This window comes from Danio rerio, chromosome 19 (assembly GCF_052040795.2).
Source record: "Danio rerio strain M-AB ecotype USA chromosome 19, GRCz13ab, whole genome shotgun sequence".
Classification (NCBI taxonomy): Eukaryota; Metazoa; Chordata; class Actinopteri; order Cypriniformes; family Danionidae; genus Danio; species Danio rerio.
Window position 1 is genome coordinate 14,813,095 of NC_141039.2, and position 12,625 is coordinate 14,825,719.

General features: G+C 36.2%; 1 protein-coding gene across 16 annotated transcripts in view; it reads right to left on the minus strand.

The window, feature by feature from the left end:
- epb41a (erythrocyte membrane protein band 4.1a) overlaps window positions 1–12,625 on the minus strand; it is a 165,654-nt gene that overhangs the window by 47,032 nt on the left and 105,997 nt on the right. For 10 of the 16 annotated variants that reach the window (XM_087295550.1, XM_087295549.1, XM_087295548.1 and 7 more), the window contains exon 12: window positions 10,508–10,752. In XM_087295550.1, coding sequence (XP_087151676.1) covers window positions 10,508–10,752 — 245 coding nt within the window. Of the gene's footprint in view, window positions 1–7,914; window positions 7,954–8,889; window positions 8,965–10,507; window positions 10,753–12,625 lie in introns of all 16 variants that reach the window. The other 6 variants (XM_087295547.1, XM_087295551.1, XM_087295542.1 and 3 more) reach the window with 1 other exon arrangement.

Here is a 12,625-nt window from a genome sequence, read left to right on the forward strand (position 1 = left end):
TAAATATGAAAGAAATGTGAATGATGTGTTGAGATGATTGACAGGGGACGTAACTAAGCAACGTAACAATTTGTTAACGTGGAAGTAGTATTTCTTATAGCTTGCATACTCTTCTGTTACATACTCAAAAGTATATACTTTTCCTTCACAAAAAAGTACATACTTTTAGGGTGTAGTATAAGTATGTGAATTGGGACGCAGCAATGGAAATGTGCAGAGCTGGTGATCCTCCAGGAACAAGGTTGAGGAACACTGAAATAAGCATAATAATTGTGTAAGCACACTGCTAGTCAAAGTTTTGGACACACATGACAATTCCTTTTTCTTAAAATCTTAAACTGCAAGCATTTTAAAGGTTCATATTTTTTAACAAACATATAATTAAAAAACACGTACATTTATACAAAAAGCATTTAATATAAATATATATATATATGTATATATATATATATATATATATATATATATATATATATATATATATATATATTTTCACACCAGAAAAAATATATTTTCATAATAATAGAATTAAATAAAATAATGGAATGAAAATTTACAATCCCCCTTAACAACCTCTCTATATCATATATTGTAGATATATCCCTGCACTCTTAGCCCAGTTTGCAATTCATGGCAGAAAAATAAAAAGGTCAGAGGGTCACATTCACAAACAGTGCATAGTCCATTCATTTTTGTGTGAAAGCTTTTACACAGACAGCGTAATTTATAAATGATTAGGATATAATTTAGAACTCAAGACACACACGACAAGTGTTGGTCTTAGAAACATGAAATTTATATAGTATGTTCAGTGCTTCCCATAGATTTGAAATATACCTGTGGTGGTAGCCAGATTGAAACACACCATTGACCTACATCACATAAACAGTTAACTATATGCGACAAACAAAACATAATGATTTTATCTATGACGACACTGTCATGCACTGTTTCTCTTCAATGGGTTAAAGTTTAAAAAAGAAAAAAATCCATATTTCTGATACTTTTATGCTATTCAGGAGCAATGCGCACTTACTGACAAGTAAAATCTAGTTTAAGGCAAACTTAAATGCCAAAGCATTTTAGATATGTATATAAAATAGCTTATGTAATATAGTCTAAAGCAGAGCCGGCCCGTGGCATAGGCAGTATAGGCAAATGCTAAGGGCGCTGTACATCCAAGGGGGCGCCAGAAATGAATTAAGTTGGTTTTGTTTTTGATATTCCTGACACATTCAGTGATATACAGCAATAACTCAAAAACCTCTTACCCTAAAAAAGATCTAAAGTGTGTTTCCTACAAAAAGACAGGCTGCTTATGTTTCACAGCTGTCTTTTTCTTTTTTTCGCTCGACATTACGAGCACTGCTCCGTTTAGCTGGGAGAGCTCGCGCGGAGTATAGCTCTCAGTAAGGGGCCGTCGGAAAAGTGCTTTTTTTTTTTTTTCTCTGTTTTTTGCTCTGTTTTTTTTTTTGCATGATTTATTTTAAACAAAACTAATTTTCTCTTAAATGAGCACAAACAGTTACTAAAGTAGTCAAATGCTTCATTCATTCATTCATATGGATCGGTGCATTCTTACATTAACACCTATGTTATCAAACAGAACACAACGAAAGACATAGGGCATAGATGTTTTGGAAAATAGTAATAGTAATGTAACTACCTACATCATTACTTCCTCAAGCAAATGTGTAAATATTAGATCCATTCAGCAATAACGTTAATTGCGTTGGCATATTTATTTGACATTTTCCTAGCTTGTAGTAGTCGATCAAAAAGCTACTTAGTTTCTTATGACTATACACTAGCAGTGAATTTACTGCGATGTGACGGGGCGCCACCTGAAATCTTGCCTAGGGCGCCAAACTGGTTAGGGCCGGGCCTGGTCTAAAGGCTCATACATGCCAGGACGCTTTTCATTTTCGTTTATCATCAGCGTTTTAAGAGATGTTTTTCCGAATTCAGCCCCAAGCAATTTTCACTGGCGTCAAGCAGAAGAGTATGCAAAATCACTTCTTGATGTTAGATGGCGCTACACAACTTTAAGCTTCTAACACCCACTTGTAACACAGAAGAAGAGGAAGAGAGGATGTTCACATGCTTGTTGTTAAAGTTACTAGCAAAGAGCTTCTATGTTACTGGTGACTTAAACAAGCATAGATGGTTCAAGTAGTAGCTCCAGCTTTAGCGATGAAGAAATGAATACTGTTCACAGAGCAATAAGCAGCTCCATGTTCATACCGGCTCTAGGCACCTTCTTCAGTGTGCACTCGCATTAATAGTTTAGCGCTTGAGCGCCTCCAAGTGCTGTTTACTGTAACTTCAGCAGCTCTGTACACGTGAACAAAAGTGGCAATCTGATTGGAGGAGAAGGTTTTGACGTGGCGCGTCAAAACAAAAAAACAAGCATGAGCATTTTTCTTTAAAAATGACGCTTTTGCGCCTGCCATTTTGCGCATTAGTGTGCACGATCACATTGACGCCCTTTATTTAGTCACGAAGCGTTAAATGTAAACCGAAAATGTGAGCAAAAAGCGTTCTGGTGTGCCCGGGCCTTAATGGTATCATCAAATTAATAAAATATACAGCAAATGAGAAAAGACAGAAAAAGAAATAAAAACAGGCAATATCTCAAAATTATAATAATTACAATATTAAAACATGAAGATTACTTTAATAAGGCAAATGCGTTGATTAACTAATGGTGTACATATATTTTGCAGCCAGTTTAGACCAGTCATTTTGTTCTCTCTGTGTTTTTCTGAGTCGTTTAGATTTAAGAATGAATTATTGAATGTTTCTCTCACTCTTGCGACTGTGTGCACAGTCAACTGTAAAGCCAAGCGAAAGTAGGCTTAAGTAAAAAGGTAATGCAAAAATGCATATGATTAATCACAGATTAAGAAAGCAAAAGCTGAATCCCGGACATTTTAGGAGATTTAGAAACCCCAGCTGGATGATTTTTGAAAGTGCCAAAAAGGAGCGTCTCTGTGTGTCTGCAGAGCATGCGAGACTGTCTGGGAGTGTTGACAGGTCTTCCGCCCACAGAACGAAACGGGCAAAGGAGAGAGGATTTTCCACTACTTAATCGATGACGGATGTTTGGTTATATTAGGTGGATACAAAATAGTGTAAAAGGATGATAATAATAGTTAAAAAACGTGTCACTATAGTAGGGCGTCCATTAATATACCCAGGCGGCCTGCCCAAGTAAATGTGTGGGAAGCACTGATGTTACAGATTTATCTAGGGTAGGTTCTTAGTATAACAAACCTAATCACAGTACTGTATTTAGGCCTACTGTATATAAGATATTTGATATATAATGAAATACATATGATGATATATATGAATATATATAATGAGATTTCAACTGAAAATGACACACTGCATGTGCTGTCAAGTGAGAGTACACCCTTAGAGACCCTATGCATGTTTGTAAAAGAGACCCAGGTGCTTTTTTTACTTCTTTTTCTGCCAATGTTGCCACTGCAAAAGCATCCAGCTACACAAGATAACAGTACATCAAGCACACAAACCGAAGAGGCATTCACCTCTCCCTCCTACAAACTTCCTAATGGCTGACAGTGACAACTTTGCCAATTTTTCACAGATAAAGTAAAGCATAAAACAGCCAATTCTCTCAAAATTACACCCACGACTGACACAAAGCTCTACTACCCTTGTATGGAGGCAGAGGTCTCTAAACTTCTCCTCTGTAACCATCCAACCACCTGCCCCATTGATTCTATTCCCTTCTATCTTGACTTTCACACAGCACATCTCCTACACTTTAAGCAATGCTCATATCCATCACAATAATAAATCACTATGAACTGGGACTTTTAACACTGCATTCAAGAAGGCTCAAATTACCAGTAAATACCAGACCACCATCAGAAAAATCTCTCTTCTTCCATTCATACTAAAAACCCTTTGACTTGACTTGATAAACAGACTGTATTCTTGTGGGTGGCTAGAACAACTTCAAGATAATCCCTGCTGATTCTGTTGGACTTATCTGCAGTCTTTAACCTAGTCAGATCCCTTCTCTTTTCTATCTCAACTTGGAAATCACATTAAGGTGCTCATGACAATCGCTAACAACCTGGAGCAAGAGAGACGCAAGAAACACCAACCACATGAGAGAGCAACACCATCAATCAAGTTTGTAAGAGCGGGTCAAAAGCCACCAACCACAGCAACAACAAGAACCAATCTGCTGCAAAAGGCCCAATCATGGGAAATGAAGGTAGACCTGAGGGAAAGACTGCAATTCCCCCCGGTTGTCCAGACAACCCTAAGGCCAGATGCAGTACTGTGGTCTGAAGAGGCAAAGAAGATCATTCTCATCGAACTTACAGTCTCTTGGGAAGAGGGTTGTAAACAAGCGTTTGAGAGGAAGAGTGCCAACTACCAGGACCTTTTGAATGACTGCAGGGAGAAAGGTTGGTCTAGTCAAGGTCGACTGCTGAGGATTCCCTGCACACTCAGTATGAGGATACTTACAGCCATTGGGGTGATGGGGAGGGAGAGAACGATAACTGTTCGCAGGAAGGGTGAGGCAGCAGGGAGAGATTATTGCTGGTTATGGAGCAGGAGAGAGGAGCTTAGCTAGAAGCCAGGGGGAGTTGATGGGCAGTGATTTGGCCACCACTGCTGACTGACCAATGTTGAGGGTGTTGCGGTTTGGGGTTGAAACACCCAATGATTATTGGGTACCGCCTGATGACATCAACTCTTCCTGGCCAATTCACCAAAAATTATTGAAGGAGAAGCATCTTTATATTGTATTAATTGTAGGGATGTAACGGTATCAGAATTTCACGGTACGGTAATACCTCGGTATGAATGTCACGGTACGGTATTTATTGAATCATTTACAGGAAAAAACAAAACTTATGAAAATACTCCAAAAAAGTGCCAAAATTGTCAATGACATACAAATTAGCCATCTATCTGTAAGCTTTGAAACAGGAACTTCAATTTTAATAACAAAAAAATATTAAACCATGTAAAAAAATAAAGTTTTAATTTAGTATTGTTGAAAACTCATCACATTCAACATTTAATCACTCACTCACTTAGTTAGAGATGGGTTTAAAGGAAAATTATTATATAAATATAATCTGGTAAAAGCTGGTATCTCTGGGTATTTACAATGTCCACTGCAACAGAAAAAAAAACCTCTCATTTGGGACTGAGGTTTCTGGGACAAGAGAGATATGACTTGGCTTGACAGCAGTGGGTAACGTTGTGCATTGTCTTTCCCCCACTTGAGAGGACAAACCATGAGTAAGATAGAGGTCTCATGTCTGCATCAATCTGAACAGTGTGCTGACAACACCGCTATTCAGTACGCGCGCGACAACACAGCTGATAAGAACTCGCGCGACAACACCGCTATTCAGTACGCGCGCGGCGACAACACCTGCTTTAGAGTTTTCCAGCTCTTTTACATCCCCGCTTCTAGCAGCACACTCCATTTCCGCATTACTGGATCTGTAGCGACAACAGACCGCAAGGGATGATGGTCAAGCATGGGCTGATGGGAATTGTAGTTTTCAGTACCTCCCGTTCGCTTCATTCGGCTGAGCAAATTTTCTCAGAAGACCTACAGTTTTACCGAGTCATGCGACTTCGGTAATATCGGAAAAAATTAATATTGCGGTATGACGGTATTTACAATACCGTTACATCCCTAATTAATTGTATTACTTTCCACTTTTATGCAGAGTTCAGACTGCACGATTTTCAAAATAGTCGTGTCACAGATTTTTTCACAATGTATTAACATCTGGTGTAGCGTTTCATCACTGCTTTGTTTACACTGAAAAATGAATCGGTGGCAGGGGGTTTCACACTGCATGAGTTTGTAATAGGAAGAGTCGCCAACAACTTTGTCTTGGTCTGCAAACTACGTCTCACAACCAAACACACACAAGAAGTGACATAAAAACAATGTGAGGTCACATTGTATATTTTTTGTTATTAACTAAATAATGAAAAAAAAAGGCCTTTAGTGGGGTAGAAAATTAACATTTTTTGCTCACCTGGCTTTGAAGGGAATTAACAATTTCTCTTATGCTGTGTTCACACCAGACGCGGAACGCGGATAAATCGCGATGTTGGTGCGTAAATAGCCACGTGAACATTTGAGGTTACTCGCTTCATTCACGCGTCAAACCCCGCTTCATTCGCGTGTCAAATTCACTTCAGAACAGACATGGATTCGCGTGATGAGCAGGACTTCTGTCTGCCCGGTGACTCTAGCTTCGTAGCTAAATGGCTAACATGGATTTTATGAAGAAAAAAACAGTGTTTATGTGCTTTATGAAGTCTGAAAAAAAGGCGTTGATACTTTTAAGGCCGTGTCTGAGTCCACTACATGCTTTCAGAGGTACATCCAGCTATTTAAGCTCATAAAGTCTTCCAGAAACTTAACCTGGCTGACAGAGGCTTTCAGCGGTGCTTCTGACTTAGCCCAGCCCAGTTTGATGAACTTCTTGTCGGTGTCGGCTGGAGGATTTCCCCTGGGACACCGAAAACAGGCGATACGTCAAAATCACGCTCCCACAAGAGCAAGCTCCTGATTGGTTAATGCAGAACGAATGTCCGCTGAAGTTCAGATTTTCGAACTTGAGCGATTCACGCAAAACGCGCACAAAGCTCAATTCGCGCCTAATTAACATGTAAATCACTCACGCTTGACGTGTGTTCCGCATCTGGTGTGAACGCAGCATTAGACTTTTTTTCTTTTTTGACCCGGTTGTGGTATTGTTCAAACAAACACAGGTGCTCCTAACAAATTTCCACTAGTTTATCCTCCTTTTCTTGGGTCCAAAAAGACTGAAAATAAGCACTTTTAAATTCTCACCCAACCTCCCGCTGGCCTGCAGATACCCATACAAGTTGATGCCGCTCTCTCATTGGCTGTAAGTGGATGTTATTTTAGTCAGAACACATTTCACATGGCATGATTTTTAATCGCAGACAGCTCCAGATATTTTGCATGCCGAATATCTCATGGGCGTCGACAACTCATCGATAATTCTCTCAGATCGTGTCTTTGATTGTTTAAACTGTGTGACCAATTTGCAAGTGATTTCAGGTATTTGTCTGCAAGTTCTCAAAACCTATCAGCGAGTCAAAAAAAGGGGCTAAAATCATGGAGTCTGAAATTGGCATTAAATCCTGATTTGCAGGTAGATTCTTGAGCGATCTTGTGGTATTAAATAACACTTGGGGTACATCAGGATTCAGTGCTTAGAGGCTTTCTCTTTTTTAATATATTCTTGTGGGTTCATTCAAGTGATTTTTTTTTTTCTTCAGGAATACAGGTATGTCCAAAACTCTGACTGGAAGTGTGTAAAAATGGCAAACATCTTATTATTTTTGTTTTATATTTACAGTATGTTATGCCTTATCAGCATGATTTTGTAAGTAGATCTTACTTTCTTAAATCTTCCTAAATATAATGACTCAAAATGATTTCCACCTTTAAAGAATTGAAAGCAGAATTTTGAATGTCAAAATCTTAGCTGGTTTTAAACTCCAGGTTTACAGCAGTTGAACACTGTTTTGCTCTGCTGCGAAAAAGACAGCAATGACATGTTAACAATGCAAATGCCATAGGTTCATATGTATTTCTCCCCTCAAAAGGTGAACGAGACATGGTCAACATATTTCTCATTCCGAACAGTTTGTGCTGACTCATTAAGGTGCATACAGCTTCAGTGCTGTCTGGAACAGGCAAACTCATACAAGTGCAAGCAAGATACAGCCAAAGCAGATGAGAGAAAATAATAAAATGATTTTCTTTTCTTTTTTTTTTTTCATGGACAGTGAGGAGATGATGAGTACAATGGCATCTTCCTCATGCTGTGAAAATCGTACGGAACAAGCTCTGACCTTCCTCATGCGCACCATCTCTGTGTCCACCCGTGGCGACTGTACAAACCCCCGAGGGGAAGGAAGAGAGCATGTAAGTGTCTATGAAACAAAATATCTCATTGATACTCATGAAAATAAGATTCATGAGAGCTGTAATTTTTCGTAAGATGTTCATTTATGCTAACAGTATATTAATATTAAATTGTAAGCATGCACTAATATATATTTTAAGTCAAGCATCTGCTGATTTGCTTGTAATTGATCCTTCACTAAGCTCCACATTAACTTTATTGACTGCTGCTGTTTGCTGAATTACCGTCAAATTATTTTATTTTTTAAAACAAACAAAAATAAAAACCTAAAGTAAATCTCAGTAAAATTGTACATATCTCAAATTATTACATTTTTCTGAGATGCATGATTCTTTCACTTGCATCGAATCACAAATATTCTCTCTCTTATTTAATTTAAAAGTATTAATTCTGCACTTTAAAATAGATTATCGACTGCATTGATTGTGAAATGAAATCCAAAGACCTCAATATTAATAGTAACCTATATTGTTACATAATACCATTAAAGTGTTCATCGTGCTAGATTGTTAGTGATTTGTATCTTCTCAAGCTTATTTTTCATGTCCACGTAATTGCATATACTTGTCTGAGCCTGTATTCCCAACACCAAATCAATAATATTTTTTTATTTATCTACTTGCTTACTGAATGTTATTTACTTTAAAGTATCCGCATTATAAGGTTCTAAACTTTACCAAAGGACCATTCAAACTAATAACTTAATAACATACCTCATTAACATATTGATAAAGACTGTAGTAATGAGACTTGCTATGAATCAGAGGGGGTGGAGTTTAGTGAAGATCCAATTTTATAAATTGCATTATAGCAATAACAGTAGCCTTCGTGTAGGTGGTTACTAGGGTGAACCAATGTTGTGCATGCTTTTATGTGACCGGTTGAAATCGCGAGCACAAACCTGGCTCTTTCTCTCCCCATTGGTGGCCGTCACCACCGGGGCATCACGGTGCCGCCGTTCTCGCCGCGCTACCGTCTGCAGCAGCACAGAGACAATTTACATACTCTTGCTTTCTCACAAATACCTAAATATCATGGTCAGGCTTGCATATGTGATCACAAAATACTTTTCATTCCACTTTTTGAAGTCAAGTCTTAATTTTTGTTAAATCTTTGTTAAGCTTAAAGGGGATTTTTATTTTTTATTTTTAATGTACCAATTACTTTTCACAACTTCTTACAACTACCATAGAGGTAAACTGTTGAGTTTTATCATTTCTTAATCCATTCAGTCGATCTCCAGGTCTGAAAGGAGCACTTTTAGCACAGCTAAGCTTAGCATAGATCACTGAATCTGATTAGACCACTAGCACTTGCACAAAAATTACCAAAGAGTAATTGCGCCAGCTATAGCCATGTCACAGCTGCAGAGTTCCTTGATTACTACACCAGAATATAGTTTCTAACCATGTCGGCCTAAAAATATCAACTTTTCATTTTCCTAGTCCTAGTCTATGATGTAACTTCAGAAGAGTGCTAATGCTTCATGCTAATGCAAACACTTCTGTTTTTCCCGGGAGTCTCCTGTATTTTAGACCCATCTCCAAACACCCTCTAGTTTTGTTAGTTCTCCGGGAAAACTCCTGTAATTTCAACCTGTCCCCGGTCCTTAACTGGGTTTTTGCTACAGTCTGTAACACCCCCGGGTCCCCAACTTCATGTAGTATACCATCACAGTGGCTGCCCGGTCAGATTGTCCTACCTCCCATTCAAAAAGTAGGTCGAATATTTTGATGACACAATATGGTACCCATCAGACTTAGCTAACAGTGTAAATTTTAATGTGGAGTAGTGTGATCTAAAGCTGTAATATCGCCCTAACTTACCTAATCCCTATCCCCAACCTCAGAACCATTAAAATACAGTGTTGGTAGCATAATTTGCTAGCAATAATTTGATTATGCTAAGCTAAGATAAGCTAAGCTATCAGCTTAATCCATTCAAAACCGGTAAAACTCAACTGGTTAACTCTAGGAGAGTTGTAAAATGAGCCTATTTTCAAAAAAAAAAAAAAAAGTGGAGAACGAGGCCTTCCTTGACTTCCTAGGTTGTCTGTGAAAGATATAAACTTATTTCTATCTGGAGTTTAGAAAAATAAAAAAGATGACATTTATGCTGGTCAATTGCTGAAATTGTGTAAATATAAGAATCAAACTCAATCTCTTTCAAGTTCCACACATAAATGTGAGAAAAAATAAAAATAAAGTATTGTTGGCTGTAATTCACTTACGTGTAATAGCCACCAGTGCCATTAATCACTAGGGGGTTCTAAATTCTGCATATGGCCCCTTGAAGTCTTCAAATGTGTAGTTTTAAGGTAGAAACAAGGATCATTTGCACTTGACTTGTGTTTTTGGGGCTTTTAGCTGTGCTAACATCAAATAAGGAACCAGGCAGTTTTTTTTTCCAAAACATGACATTATTTTCCCAAAAAAGTTTTAAATTCAAGATTAATAGAATTTTTTTTTTTTTCATATTCATAAGTGTTCGTAGATACAGTATTCATATGTGTGTCATACCTTGATTTCATGTGTGCCCTCAGCTTTGGTGCTGAGTGTTTTGGAGCCATCTGTCACATGGGCCTCTGCCCTCACCTCACTCTTCCTGTCAGTGGAGCGCAGGCGGCCCGTTGGCGTGGACGTCTCTTTGCGGTCACTGCGGGTGCCAGATGCTACTGGGGAAGGAGCCACATCACCTGGGGAGATGGGAGACATGATGGGAGCGCTGACAGGACGGGCGTTCTTATCTGGGGTCGAGACCATGGCTGTCAGAGAGAGATAAAGAAAGTGTTACCCTTAAGTCATAACAAACTTATGGTAAATTAAAATGCACTGTAAGATGGCTGCACGACATTGGAAAAAAATTGTTACATTGCAAATAGAGCTATTTACGTCATCTGGTGAATTTATATCACAATACATATCGCAGAGAAAAAGATTGCAAAGTCATTACCTGGTATGGTTGTGTAGGGGAGTGAAATATAGATATACTTCTATATAATTTATTATATTTATACATAATAAACAAACTACATAAATAAACACAATAGAGCAAATTTTAAAGTGAATTAACCGTGCTTTATGGTTTTCTGGAGAGAGCAACATTATTCAGGCACAGTAGTTGACTAATCAAATGTGAAAATAGCACTGCATAGTCTTCACCATATAATAATAAAAAAATCTTATTAAACTTGTTTGTGCAGTACTAAAATGTTTTAACTCTCTTCAAATGCTCACACAGTCACAGGCCTTAAAAACACATGCAGATGATAAACTTTCACTCTATTATGGTTCAGTTCTAGAGTGTCTCCACAAATCTTGTGTGTTTTGACCTGTGGTTTCTGGTCATCTATAATCCCAACTCAACATAGCATATCTTGCGATGTGATATTGTGGACACACACATTGCAATACCGATGCTCAAACGATATATTGTGCAGCCCTACACTGTAATGTAAGTTATGCCATGTATTTTAATACATGTATGTATTAAAATATACAGTATGTGCATTTTTAGAATTCTGAAACTAACCAGTTTCATGTCAACAAATAAAGTAATTAATATTAATTTGTTATAAATCATTTATTATAAAATATATTTTAAACTATAAACTGTATAGATCTATCTACACAGTGAGGTTAAATCCATAAACTATTTACAGTAATCTAGAATTAATTTAATGGTTTTCTATTGAAACTTGCATATAATATAATATAATATAATATAATATAATATAATATAATATAATATAATATAATATAATATAATATAATACAATATAATATAATATAATATAATATAATACAATATAATATAATATAATATAATATAATATAATATAATATAATATAATATAATATAATACAATTTAATATAATATAATATAATATAATATAATATAATATAATATAATACAATATAATATAATATAATATAATACAATATAATATACGATAATATAATATAATATAATATAATATAATATAATACAATTTAATATAATATAATATAATATAATACAATATAATATAATATAATACAATTTAATATAATATAATACGATATAATATAATATAATATAATATAATATAATACAATATAATACAATATAATATGATATAATATAATATAATACAATATAATATAATATAATACAATATAATATAATATAATATAATACAATTTAATATAATATAATATAATATAATACAATTTAATATAATATAATATAATATAATATAATATAATATAATATAATATAATATAATATAATATAATATAATATAATATAATATAATATAATATAACATAATATAATATAATATAATATAATTAATTTTCTTGTTGGCTTAGTCTGTGGAGGAAACCCACGCGAATGCAGGGAGAACATGCAAACTCCACACAGAAACGCCAACTGAGCCGAGGCTCGAACCAGCGACCTTCTTGTTGTGAGGCGACAGCACTACCTACTGCGCCACTGCTTCGCCCTCATGAACACTTGATGATAGTAATTAGGATAGTAACAAACATTTACACTTATTTACCATACTTCACATGCCAATTTGCACATAACAGCTGCACATACAACATTGCATATACAGTAGTAATATACCTGTACATACACCAGTCAATTTGTA